We start from the raw sequence: 14,558 nt of genomic DNA, 5'->3' as shown, positions 1-14,558 counted from the left end.
ATGGCTCAGTGGGCCGGCTTCAGTGACAGCGGATCGCCGCCCCCTCCGCTCCTCTGTCTCTCCCTTCCCACAGCGCTCACCTCCTCTCCCTCCCAACAGCGCTCACCTGGGGGGAACACAGAAGCAGGGGGAGGACCAGAGGAGCAGGGACAACGACAGAGGAGCATGGGGAGAGGACAGACAGCTGTCTCAACAGCTATGGCCTGGGAGTTTCTCACTTCTGCCTAATCTTGTCCCATAAGGGGGGGCACCAAACTGATTCTTTGCCCCGGGTGAAATAATGTCTAGCTTCCCCACTGGTACTGCCTATAAGAGTACCAGTACCAGCCGTTCTACTCTAATAAAGTAGAACGGCTAGTGGCCAGTAAAGGGGGAGAGGGGGCTTGGGGGGCCGGGGGGGTGCGGGAGTTGTCCGGCCGCCATGGGAGAGACCTGTCAAAATGGGCCAGTCTGGATGAAGTCCAGGGCCACATTTTTGTCCCAGTCCAGCCCTGCTGACCTGGCAATCAGGGATGGACTGGCCATTGGGACTACAGGGAGTTTTCCGGTGGGCCGATGGCTCAGTGGGCCGGGTTCAGTGACAGCGGACTGCCGCCCCCCTCCGCTCCTCTGTCTCTCCCTCCCTGCAGCGCTCACCTGCAGTGCTCCATAAAGAATGGAGCACCAAGACAAGACGCACCGGACCCCTGCTGTGAGCCGTATCCAAATGAAGTGTGAACCCAGACTTATACTGCATATGAAAAGTTAGCCTTGCAGCTTGTACATTCAGATATAAAGGCACTTAAATCGGAACATGTAAACATGTTGTTAGTGGTTATGGGGAGGGTACTAAGCCCACCCTCATGCACTAGAAGTGACATACACAATCTGATAAGGTTGATAAAGATTACTCATCATGACATAAAAAGACTAAAACAGAATGCCACTTCCCAAGGAGAAACCTATTTACTGTGCTATTATTCTCTGTGGATGCATCCATTGTGCAAACAAACAATAAAACATAATAGTTCCTCTTCTCGCTTTTCCGTGTTCTGTGAAAATATATTGCTTAACATTATGTTGTTATTTATCCACAGCTTCCTGTTTGAATTAAAGGAAAATGATGAAATTTGTCGCCAGGCGCTAAAATTAGGATCATTTTATCTGTTCCACAATCTTTCACCCCTTGTACGCAAGTCTGACAGTACTTATTATGCACCAGTGTTAAGCTGTTCAGGTAAATTTGAACTTCTTGTTTCCTGATTGTTGCAATATGTAATAATATATTTTCTTTCCTTTTCACCTCAAAAATATACAAATTAAATGTAAAATGAAATTTAAGTTAAAGAGCAACGGCAGTCTGCTCACATAATTTGTAATAAAAACATCTTTGCCATTCTGAAGCTTCCCTCCAACCACTTTGCATATTATTTTATATATACTGTGATTCTGTACAGTACTTGCCAAATATGCTGCAGAAATCTCCCTCCACTGAGTCTGGCTGTAACCATTTTAACTGTGAGCAGCTGAAGCTGCTGCCTGTTCACTTCCTGGATTTACACAGACAATCCTCCAGCTCTGCAGCTTTCATTGGCCCTCTTATGACTCTGAGGGGCCTATTCAAAAGCCCAGATTTAAATTTTGGTTTGTAGAGCTCGCTGAAGAGTACCCAGTGGAAGTTGGAGGAGGATGTCCAGCTTTCCTGTGCTATTGTGAGCTTGTTTTACCCTCACTGAAGAATTTCCAGTAAATTGACCAGATTTTGGAGGCTTAGTGACTGTGAAGAGTGCTCAGCTCTACAAGGAGGCCCTAGCTGATTACTCAGTCAGAAGAGATCATTGTGGGAACTTAGTGTCATCTACCTTCTTGGCTTTATGACACAGAGACAGACAAGCTGGCAGAAAAAGGTGTCCTCTATTTACTCAAAGTTCCTTTATTAGGGGTATCCAGGGCCGATTCGCCCTATAGGCTTACTATGCAAGCCGCTTAGGGCCCCGCAAAGCTGCGGAGGGCCCCCCAAATTACTAGAGGCCCCGCCTTGTGAGAAGTCATTTTTGGCTCCTCCCCCCGCTTCTCAACTCACTGGCTGCATGGGAGAAGAGGTAAAAAGTAAGCACCCCCCGCTTCTGACTTTAATGTAAGATGTAATTTCCGACAGCAAAACACACCCTCCCTCCGCTTCCCAACTTTAATCTTTCTTTAATGTCACTGTCGGTAGCGCCCCCGCTTCTCAACTTTTTAATGTGACATGTCATTTTTCGGCAGCCCCCCCCGCCACTTCTCGACTCTCAACTTTAATGTGACATGTCATTTTTCTTAGGGCCCCAGGAAGGTCAGGATCGGCACTGGGGGTATCCCATGCTCCCCGCCCCCAAGTCAAACCTTTATCACAGCAGCAACTGCAGGCTTTGACAGTTAATGTTTGTGAATAAGTAACCTGCTCCAAGCTCAGACCAGTGATCATGTGACCTTTCATCTCCGACTTATTTTGTGGATATAGTTAAAATGTAGCTAAAGGCAAACTTATTTTTTTAATTTTGGATAGAATAAAGGAAGGGTTATAACCCCTGTCCGTGTTTTTTTTTTTTCCATCTGTGTCCCATTGGGTAGATTACCTTTCATTTTCTGTCCCATAGCAAAGGACAGGAAGTGAGGGAATCCTGGGGTGTCGCCTGGATTACCAGAATTAGTATCCCCTATGGAAGATTTCCCCTTAATTAGTGTTTTTGTGTCTACCCAAAATATGGGATTTTCTTTTATTTTCACAGATTTTATTTTTAATGATAACTGTAAACTGGACAAATATCCCTAATGGGGGCACAGACAGCAATAAAAACTGCCAGGGGTTCTAAACTCTCTCCAAAACTAAAATAGTGCCTTTAGTTACACTATAAGACAAGACATTATTAAGTGCTGTATGGACCACGTTTTATAATAATTTTATAATACGTCCTTTTGGCTTTATAGAGTTAATGAAAACCCTCAGCCAGCACGGAACAGACAAGTTGACCTTGGAGGAGTCAGTTCTTGTTGGTTGCTCAGAATCATGCACTGCGGAATTTGCACTGGACCTAGGTAAGTGGATTTTGTTGTTCTTCTATACATTTTAATTTAAGTGAGATTATACTATCAATGTTTCTTTTGCATTGAATTTTCTGTTTTCACAACTTGCTATAAGGCTCCATTCACACTTGTACAACTCTAAAGTCATGCGAATTAGAGTGCAACTTTGACGCAATTTAGGATTGGTGCGACTTGGATGCATGTTTGGCTTTGATCAATGATAATGGACAACTGTCACACCAATAACCTTCTTTTGAGGGTTTACATTGCAGTCTATGGCACTCGAGTACCATTAAAGTCAGACCAAAGTAGTGCAGGAACCTTTTTAAAGACTTTAAGTCGCACATATTTGAACGGTTGTCATTGAAAAACATGGGGTGCGACTTGTCATTCGAATTTAGTGTCTAAGGGCCAGATTCACATACATTTAGTTAGGCGCAGCGTATCAGAGATACGCTACGCCGCCGTACCTTACATGGCAGAATTTCAAATCCACAAAGATTTTGCGGCGTAAGTTACGGCGGCGTAGTGTATTTCTGGCGGCGGAATTCAAATCGGCGGGTAGGGGGCGGGTTTCATTTAAATGAAGCGCGTCCCCGCGCCAAATGAACTGCGCATTCGTCGTCCAGAAATTTCCCGCCGTGCTTTGCACGAAATGACGTCGCAACGACTTCATTTTTTTAACTTAGACGTGAGTTACTTCCATCCCTATTCACGGACGACTTACGGAAAAAAAATAATAATTCAAATTTCGACGCAGGAACGACGGCCATACTTAACATGGCAAGTCTATCTATATGCGGCAAAATACCAGGTTTAACTATACGCCGGAAAAAGCAGACTACAGACGACGTTAGAAAATGCGACGGCCGCGCGTACGTTCGTGGATCGTCGGAAATCCCCAATTTGCATACCCGACGCGGAAAACGACACAAACTCCACCCAGCGGGCGCCAAAGTATTGCACCTACGATCCGAAGGCGTACAAAGCCGTACGCCTGTCGGATCGAACCCAGAAGCCGTCGTATCTTGGTTTGAGGATTCAAACAAAAGATACGACGCAGGAAATTTGAAAGTACGCCGGCGTATCAATAGATACGCCGGCGTACTCTCACTGTGGATCTAGCCCTAAAGTTGCAGGACAAGTTACATAAGTGAATGCAGCCTATGAGAACTTTTTAGTTTTTCTACAGCATAAGCTTATTTTGTAGTTATTACTTTAAAAATACAAATGTATGTTTATAAGAATTCCAGTTACATTATTGCTGTGTTACATTAAAACTGAACTCCAAAAATGTGGCAAAATCTATCCTTGCGGTGGACCCCCCAAACCACACTGCAAAGGTTATGCTTCTTTAGTCCAGGGTTAGAAAAATAAGGTTAAAAAAAAAGGGGAGTCCACAAAAAGTATTAATTAGCTATACCCTTATACCACTCACCAATATATGGTGCTCTTACCATAGTCTAACCAAACAGAGCATATAAAGTGAGACCCAGGCAAGACTACCAGGGTCAGATAGCAGCTACTTTGGTGACAGAGGGTCTTAGTCAGGGTTAATTCTAAAAGGTACAAAATGTATTGATTTCACAATTTGCACACGATATAATAATTCATAATGCAACTCTAAATGTCATGGCAACTTCACTCACAATACTGTAATGCCACGTACACACAACCATTTTTCATGATGAGAAAAATGCAATTTTTTAAATTGGTCGTGTGTATGCTCCAGAGCATTTTTCTCGACGAGAAAAATGGCCGAAATTTTTTAGAACCTGCTCTATTTTTTCTCGTCGTTTTTCACATAGTGAAAAACGGTCGTGTGTATGCTTTAACGAGGGGGAAAAAAACGTGCAAGTTATGAGACAGGGAAATTAGCAAAAGCAGCCCAAAGGGTGGCACCATTCAAATGGAACTTCCCCTTTATAGTGCCGTCGTACGTGTTGTACGTCACCGCACTTTGCGCAACTTTTTTTTATTTTACGAACGTGTGTATGCAAGGCAGGCTTGAGAGGAATCATGACAAATCACGTCAAGGAAAACGTAATTTTTTTTCCATGACATGAATAACGGTCGTGTGTACGCGGCATTAGAGTTTTTCTAAAAAAAAAACTAAGAGATAGTGCTATGAACACAGACAAGAGACAGAGAACACACATAACCATACAAACACAAAAACAAAAACAATAAGGTGTTATACTTACCTTATTGCTGGCTCCAGCAGGCTCCCTTAATCCATACGGTCTGTCAAGCGCTGCGGCCTGTCAAGCGATGCGGCCTCAAGGCCACAGTCACAAGCACACTTCCTCCACGTACAATGCGGGGTTAATAGCTCTGCATTGTATGTGATGACGCTGAGAGCCTGTCCACAGACCAGAGCTTTGGGTAGAGAAGAACAGTGCTGAAGCCTCCTGCACCAAGGCATAGGGTAAGTGATAAACCTTATCAATGCACACCTAGACAGAATAAACATTTAACCCTTGGAGTGAGCTAAAAATCTGAGTAATAATAGAATTTTCCTGTATCAGATGAGGATGCTTTCTATGATGTTAGGATCCTCCATGCAGTATTTCTATTCATGGAAAGGTTTTTAAAGCCCATCTGCGGGGAAAGAATTGAATTGGACTTGATGACGCTGGAGGACTTGCAACCCCAAAAATGTATGGGAGAAGAGGCTTTAGGGACCGATCTTACAGCATAGAGGGAGCAAAGGGAGCGTCCTTTCATGGGCTCCTAGACTTGAACATGCATTTAACCCTTGCAGTGCAGGAATAGCACCACTGCAAGGGAGCATTTCTTAGCTTTAAAGGGCACCGTGCAAAAATATGCAAATTATATATCAAAAGCTTAGCTATTTGGCATCAGAATTCATAGCATATAATCACACTATGACAGCATAGCATACTAGCTCATTATGAATTACTTACCTAAGATCGAAGCCCCCCGAAGCTACTCTCGTTCCTCACCACCGCCGCCGCCATTGATACCTGAGTTACTTCCGGGTATCGCGGCTCCAGCGATGTGATTGGCCGGAGCCGCGATGACGTCACTCCCGCACAGAGAAAGTGCCGCTGCTCCATTCTTCTCCCATATTATAAAGTGTATGTGTCCATATAGACCATTTAAGAGCAGCAGCGACCCAGTCTAACAACTAACATTATTTCTTTTTTTGCTATTTAGTTATTTGACACTATTTTGTTTTAAACCAGTAAGACTTGCTTAGCCTGATGACCCTGTGTTACATCAATGTGCGAATTTGTCGACTGCCTTATGACTGGTATATGTTCATTTTTCCTAGGGACCCTGGAACAATCCAATTTGGAGAAAGAATTATCAGGAAAGTTTACAGATTTCCGTAAAGCTATTGTGAAAATTGATGGAAGAGATGGATCCTTGTTGTCTCGGGTATTTCATTCATGTTCATATTTTGCTATTATGTTTTTTGTTGATTTTCATATCCAATATTAAGCTGCATTGCACAATATTGTATTACTAGGATATCCCTGAGTATGAAGCATCCATTCCTCAATTTTACTAAGCTGGAAATGCTTTCTTCCGGTAATGCGGGTAACCTATAGAAAATTAATTTGCTTCCCAGTTCTGTATCAAGTACATGAGCACAAACTAACCAATGAGTGAGCACAGATGAGGTCAGTGCATGACAATCTGACCAATGTTTTTTGTGCTCATTCACTATACACTTTGGGCCAGATTCAGCATTGAATTACGCCGGCGTATCTATAGATACGCCACGTAAATTCAAAGCAAGATACGCCGACATTAGCCTAAGATCCGACTGGCGTAAGTCTCTTACACCGTCGTATCTTAGGATGCATATTTACGCTGGCCGCTAGGTGGCGCTCCCGTAGTTTTCGGCGTAGAATATGCAAATGACCTAGATACGCCGATTCACAAATTTACGTACGCCCGGCACTATTTTTTTACGTTTAGGCTTTTTCGGCGTAAGGTTACTCCTGCTATTAGGAGGCGCACGCAATGTTAAGTATGGCCGTTATTCCCGCGTCGAAATTTGAAAAATTTACGTTGTTTGCGTAACTCGTCCGTGAATGGGGCTGGACGTAATTTACGTTCACGTCGAAACCAATGACGTCCTTGCGGCGTACTTTGGAGCAATGCACACTGGGAAATTCCACGGACTTTGTGAATACAGCACTTGCCTCGCTAACTTACGGCGGTGTAGCGTAAATACGATACGCTGCGCCGGAACAATGCGCGCCCCTACCTGAATCTAGCCCTTTATCTCAGCAATGGTCTACATTTGAATGCACATCTACTTTATTATTCAGGCAACGTTCCGACAATTGGAAAAAGATTGTTCTTCAACATTATAGGCTCAGTTCACAAAACTAACACACAGGCCTCGTACACACGACCGAACATGTCTGCTGAAACTGGTCCGCGGACCAGTTTCCGCGAACATGTTTGGTTGTGTGTAGGGCCGACCGGACAATTTTCCGGCCGACCGGACAGGTTTCCAGCGGACAAATGTTTCTTAGCATGCTAAGAAACATGTCCGCTGGAAGCCTGTCCGTCGGACATGTCCGACGGTCAGTACGACTCATCGGACATGTCCGCTGGCCCGAGAACCCGCGCATGGCGTCGAAGTGATTCGACGCATGCGTGGAAGCATTGAACTTCCAGGTTCGCGCACGTAGCCGCGTCATCGTCGCCGTCACGTCTGCTAGCAGACATGTCCGATGAAAACGGTCCGCGGACCGTTTTCATCGGACATGTCCGCTCGTCTGTACGAGGCCACAGGGATACGAATCTTTATTTCGGCCATGTGAATGCAATTTTTAAATTTCATAATTTTTATTTTTTTACGTTATCCTTATCCCTGTATAAAGCTTTGTGAATTGATTGTCTTGCCTGTATTTATTGTCAACTGCCAACATAAATGGACAACTATCGTTCTCCAGTGCCTAAAGCCCCATACACACGATCTGAGTTTTTGACAACAAACTTCAAAATTAGGTTTTCAAAAAAATCCGACCGTGTGTACGCTTCAAAGTTTTTCGGTTTTCATCGGACAAAAGTTTGCTCTGCAAACGGACAAACTTTTCGGCAACAAAAGTCCTATCGTGCAAAGTCCTATCGTGTGTACAGAAATCCATCGGACTTTAGCACGCGGCTATTGCTGTGAGTATTTACAGCAGAAGATGATCTGTGGGTCCTGGAGACTCGATGTCTGCCGCCACCTGACGACTGTTGGGCAGGGACTCAGATCGGAGGTCTGCCTATGTAAACAAGGCAGAGTTCCGTTCTGACAGGTGGGAAGGGATAGATTTTGTGTTCCTGCAAAGCAGGGAATCAAATCCATTTCTTCCCCTAGTAAAAGCAGCATATACAGTACAAAAAAAACACTGGTTAAGCACACAGTTAACCCTTTGACCACTCTAGATGTTTAACCCCTTCCCAGCCAGTGTCATTAGTACAGTCACAGTGCATATTTTTAGCACTGATCACGGTATTTGTGTCTCTGGTTCGTGAAAAGTGTCAGTGTCCGATTAACCGCCGCAAAATCACAGTCCCGCTATATCGCCACCATTACTAGTATTAAATAAAAAATTCCAGTATATATCCCATAGTTTGTAGACACTATAACGTTTGCGTAAACCAATCAATATTATTAGAATTTTTTTTACCAAAAACAGGGAGCAGAATACATATTGGCCTAAATTTATGACAGGCAGCAGTGCTTGCTGGTGTAAAATATATATACTGTACACTTGTGCCAATAGTGAGAAAATATATACAAAACTGTGAAAATTCATAATCTAGTATTTACAGCTGCTGTTCCAAACCTAGTGGTTAAAGCAATGACATGCAGTCGGCAAGTGTCATGTGCTTACCGCCCTCTAAAAAGCAATCTGCAGTGGATTGCTACTCAGGCTGGATTCACATCTATGCAGTTTTAGTGCTTTTCACATTTTGCAGATTTGCACTACAGTCCATTTAACAGGGTTTCCTATGGAGCACGTTCTGTAGTGCAAATCTGCAAAATGCAAAGAGCACTAAAGCCTCATACACATGATCGGACTTCCATCAGACTTTTCTGTGGATTTCTTTCCAAAGGGCGTTGTCCGTAAACTTGGTATGCATACACATGGCAGGACTTTTTCAGCCAACTTTCACCAAATCACGTTTTTTTTCTGCTCTTTACTGCCACCCTTTGGGCAACTTCTGCTATTGTTGTCTGATCTTTAGCACTGGTTCTGAACATGTGTGTTTGTACTTTGGACTTTAGTCCGATGGACTTGTGTACACACGATCGGATTTGCTCCATCACACATTTGTTGCTGGAAAGTTTGTCTGTTCTCACAGCGAACATTTGTCCGATCAATAAGCGAAAAAGTTTGTCCGATGGAGCACACGGTCGGATTGTCTGCAAAAACAGGTCCGTCTGAGGTTTGTTGTCAAAAAGTCTTAAAACTGCATAGGTGTGAATCCAGCCTAAGAGGGCGGTTTAGCAGCAACCCTGCTACCTCCTGAATGCCTGTTTTTTTTTTTCCATCCCAAGGGGGGTATGTAGAGAAAAAGATTACAGAGTAACAGCAAGCCATGCGTTTTGCAATGGGCTCCCATTAAATTCAGTGCCTGCCACCTGCGGTGCCACCTGTCAAACTCTGCAGCCCAAATAAAAAATACCACACAGCATCGCAGCCTTGGCATGTTAGCATTTGGGTGGGCGGTAAAACTGTTTTTACCTCTTACCAGCCACCCCTCTAAAAGAGCCCTTAGGCCCCTTTCACATGAGGCAGACTCTGCCAGGAGTCCATCTGCTCAGTGGGGAATCTGTCCACTAAGGATGAGCTCCGGCGGTTCTCACACCCCACGTGCAGATCCCCCATCTGTCTGTTTTTAGTAGATAGGTTTGGAGCAGATGTTGGCGGGTTTCAATGAACACATGTCTGTCTCCATAGAGGCCAATGGGTTGTCCGATTGGGTCCACTTAAAAGAACGGACAGGAAGACCTGATCGGGCTTCCCGTTTGAAAGGCGTCTTGGTGTATGGCCAGTGTTGGGATTCAGAAAGCATATTATTTTTTTTGATAGAAACAATGGGTGATCTATAGAATGCGCCCTAATAGCCGCCCACCGTTGCGCCTGTGGAGGAGTGAATGATGCCTAGCTGCTGCTTAAAAAATAGGTGAACAGAAAGAATATAAGATGTTCACACTCCCTAAGGGGTGTCAACAAATTAAAACAGCGCTAACAAATATCTGTGCATATTTGACTATATGTGAAATACATTATTACAACCCATATATAATGATATAAAGTGATAATAAGCAAAATATACCCAGTTGAGAAATAAACACTAAACTGTGACTGTAATAATAAACACCCGTGATTAACTTAAATGTGAAGTGAACGCACTAAAAGTGCAAGAGGACAGTCTTTAAAAAATTATTCAGAACGTGGCCAAAAAAAAACAAAGTTCATGTGTTAAGGATCCTGCGATCTTCAAATTTTCAAAAAACTTTCACCACACCCGACAGTGCTCAGTGACTCCTCCCCCATCAAATGGACACTCACCGGATAGGTATGCCTCACACTCTTGTGTTTTGGCACAAAAACCTTATCAGATGTAGGTGTTCCCGTCAGTATAGATGTAATCCAAATATGACATCCAATCAGTTCCACCTTATATCTGATGTAGTCATATTTGGATTACATCGAGAGTGTGAGGCATACCTATCCGGTGAGTGTCCATTTGATGGGGGAGGAGTCACTGAGCACTGTCGGGTGTGGTGAAAGTTTTTTGAAAATTTGAAGATCGCAGGATCCTTAAACACATGAACTTTGTTTTTTTTTGTTTGTTTTTTGGCCACATTCTTAATAATGTTTTAAAGACTGTCCTGTTTATTTCTCAACTGGGTATATTTTGCTTATTATCATTTATATCATTATATATGGGTTGTAATAATGTATTTCACATATAGTCAAATATGCACAGATATTTGTTAGCGCTGTTTTAATTTGTTGACACCCCTTAGGGAGTGTGAACATCTTATATTATTTTTTTTGCTGGTACTCAAAAACTAGAGGTGAAAGGGTTTTTATTGAACAAGGCTGAAGCAGCACAGGTCCTCATTAAACTCCTTGCTAGGTGGCACCCAGACAAGTGCCTGGCCCTGAAAAGACTCAAGCCCCTCTGCACAAGGGTCCTCTGCATTCCCTGTTTGCAGGTATGTAAATAGACTTCCATATTGACATAAGGCTATGAGGTCACACTGAAACATACTGAGTATCAGGCATGTCCTTGAGATTTTCCTTACTATATGATGGATATCTTACAAGTTCTAACGAAGGGGACGGTGAAAGTGCCCCCGGGGAAAGTTATACCAGTATCTTCACTGTGACTTTCTTCCTTGAGGTCTACAGACTTGTGGTAACAGAAGCACAATACAGCCAGAAGCAGATATTTTGTTTAATAGCTTTATACCATGTGAGGAGCAGCTCTAGCTCACCTCTTGCCCAGACATGTTGGAGAGCAGTCTCCTTCTTTCATCAACCCAAGTGTCCATGATAGGCTTTGACAGGGATCATCAGTGCTAATCTAACCAGGATTGCCACAGGCTGAAAACCCTTTCTGCACTCAAAGGATGTTTATTTATTTTCTGTCTTTAACGTGCCATGTCTTACATTTCACGGTGACCAGTGTCTGAAGTAGCGGCCCAACATATTTCTCTCATATTCAGTCTCATTACAAGTTTATCTTTAACCCCTTCCATACAGGGCATTTTCACCCCCTTCCTGCCCAGACCAATTTTTAGTTTTCAGCGCTGTTGCACTTTGAATGACAATTGCGTGGTCATGCAACACTGTACCCAAACTAAATCTTTATGTTTTTTCCCCCCACAGATAGAGCTTTCGTTTGGTGGTATTTGATCATCTCTGCGGTTTTTATTTTTTGCGCTATAAACAAAAGAAGAGCGACAATTTTTAAAAAAAACACAATATTTTTTACTTTTTTATTTAATAAATATCACAATTTAAAAAAAATATATTGCAATAATCGCAATAATCGTATATTGATTGGTTTGCGCAAAAGTTATAGCGTCTACAAAATAGGTTATAGATTTATGGCCTTTTTTTTTTTATTAATTTTTTTACTAGTATTGGCGGCCATTCGCAATTTTTTACTGTGACCGTGACATTGCGGCGAACACATCGGACACTTTTGACACGTTTTTGGGACCATTCACATTTATACAGCGATTAATGCTATAAATATGCATTGATTACTGTGTAAATGTGACTGGCAGGGAAGGGGTTAACCACTAGGGGGCGTTGAAGGGGTTAACATGTTCCCTAAGGTGTGTTCTAACTGTAGAAAGGAGGGGACTCTCAAGGGGAGGAGACCGATGTGTGTTCCTCTGTACTGGGAACACACATTGGTCTCCTCACCGTTGACAGGAGGTGGATCTGTGTGTTTACACACCCAGATCCACACTCCTGCCGTGATTACCGACAATCGCGGGCACCCGGCAGCAATCGCGGCCGCCGGGCACCCGCGCCGGGTCACGAGCGCTGCCGCGGGCACGCACGCGCCCTAGATCGCCGGGAATACAGGACGTCATATGACGTCCACCCGGATCAGGGAGGGGTTCCTGCCGCTGTCATTTCACAATGATGCGGTATGGAAGTGGTTAAAGAAGAACTATATTCACCTTTACTCCAGTACTGGCTGCTGACATATTCAGCACAGAGGCTTCCAGGTACCAAACGCTGGCCAATTTAATTGGCTGGGCTGAGATGACATCAGAGTGCAGTCAGCTCGTCATTGCTGAACTTCTACACTGAGCTGCGCGGGCACAGCTCAGTATACAGTGGTGGACAGACAGGTAAGCCACTTTAACACAGAAAGGACATGGTATTTCTCTTCTGCATTCATAGTCCCGTCAAGTTTTTATTTTTGTGATTAAAGTTTTGCTTTAAGCAATGTTTCAACTGATAGGTCTGTTTTATATACCATTGTTAAACTTATGCTGCTCTCCAATACAGGGACAGGCTCTTCTTCGTTGGCATGAAAATAATCAATACTGCAGTAAATCAGGAGAACCCACCCAGAAAAATGTGTCTGGCAGTAAGCGAGTTTGCAGTTCTAATGGAATGATCTATTACCCTCAGGTGAGTTAGCATGCAGGTCATGTGGGGAGACAATACAAAGATGAACACACTAAAAGCTATATTGTTATCATAAATCGCAATGAATGAAGTGACACAGAGCTCAGTTATAGGCCCTTTATAATACAAAGAGCTGGGATTGGTCTTTGGCTTAAGCATTCTTATAAAATGTCATTACTATAATGTCATCCTGATACACACATGACAATCTTCCTTGTTTTTGGAGGATAGTTGTTGGTTATAATTCCAGCAAGGTTTCTGTATTTATTCATAATGATCATTGATATTTCTAGCCAGGCTTTGTACAGATCATTAGTGAACCTCAAACCAGTCCCAGTGTCTAATGTTAAAATCCTGTATGGTATATCAGTGCTATGATTTCCAGCTGAATATAAACATATACAAATTATCCTTGATAATCATATAGACCCAATGGGGGATCCTTGATAACCACACAGAATCAATGAGGAATTCTTGAGAACTGCATAGAATTCATGGGTTATTCTTGATAACCACACAGTAACAACAGGGGATTCTTGATAACAAAATAGAATCAATGAGGGGTTCTTTGATAACCACATTGTGTCAATGAGGGATACTTGCATAGAACTAATGAGGGATTCTTAATACTTGGATAGAACAGGAACATTTGGCAGGAGTTCGCATTCAAAGAGAAAAGTGTTTTTGAAAAAGGGGGATGTAGACTGCATGTGATGTCCTCTCATTCTGAAAATGCCATGCTGATATAATTTCAGTTATTGACCTAAAACAAGCAAGCAAGGAATTCTGACTTCACTTTCTGCATGTTTGGTAAATCAGAAAGTACTGAAGGCATAAGACAGCCAGTCTGCAAGCATTTTCACATGCAATTCTGCAGCCACCTTTTATATATTGTTGTTATGACAAAATCATTTTAAAGCTGAACCCCAGGGAAAGGAAAAAAAGCCCCCTTGCAGTGGGGCAGTGCCCACACATCAATGCTCATTGAGGTCGGGTTCACACTGGTCCGACAAACGCTCCGACATTGGGACATGTCACATGACGTGTGAAAACCAATGATTTCCTATGAGAGACGTCTTAACTAGTCCAACACAAGTCGGCCCGACTTTGAAAATAGTCCCTGTACTACTTTGGATCGACTTTGATCCTACTTCAGTCCATTGAATATCATTGAAGTCGGATCAAAAGTAGGATCTTTGTCCTAACCATCCGACTTTGGCATGCGACATGGTGATTAGGCCAGGTTCACATTGATACTACACAACAGGCATACAACTTTCAGGCTGGGTTCACACTATACTACACGACTTTCATCCTACTTTGCTCTGCGACATCAGTCCTACATTGATCCTACATTGGTCC

General features: G+C 43.1%; 1 protein-coding gene across 3 annotated transcripts in view; it reads left to right on the top strand.

Moving 5' to 3' along the window:
- Positions 1–14,558, top strand: part of NUDT13 (nudix hydrolase 13) — a 69,245-nt gene that overhangs the window by 35,976 nt on the left and 18,711 nt on the right. For all 3 annotated transcript variants that reach the window (XM_040362290.1, XM_040362291.1, XM_040362293.1), the window contains 4 exons: positions 1,077–1,216; positions 2,947–3,054; positions 6,341–6,447; positions 13,074–13,199. In XM_040362290.1, coding sequence (XP_040218224.1) covers positions 1,077–1,216; positions 2,947–3,054; positions 6,341–6,447; positions 13,074–13,199 — 481 coding nt within the window. The remainder of the gene's footprint in view (positions 1–1,076; positions 1,217–2,946; positions 3,055–6,340; positions 6,448–13,073; positions 13,200–14,558) is intronic.

Source organism: Rana temporaria, chromosome 8, assembly GCF_905171775.1.
Source record: "Rana temporaria chromosome 8, aRanTem1.1, whole genome shotgun sequence".
Lineage (NCBI taxonomy): Eukaryota > Metazoa > Chordata > Amphibia > Anura > Ranidae > Rana > Rana temporaria.
This window is presented reverse-complemented; position numbering and strand designations above follow the sequence as displayed.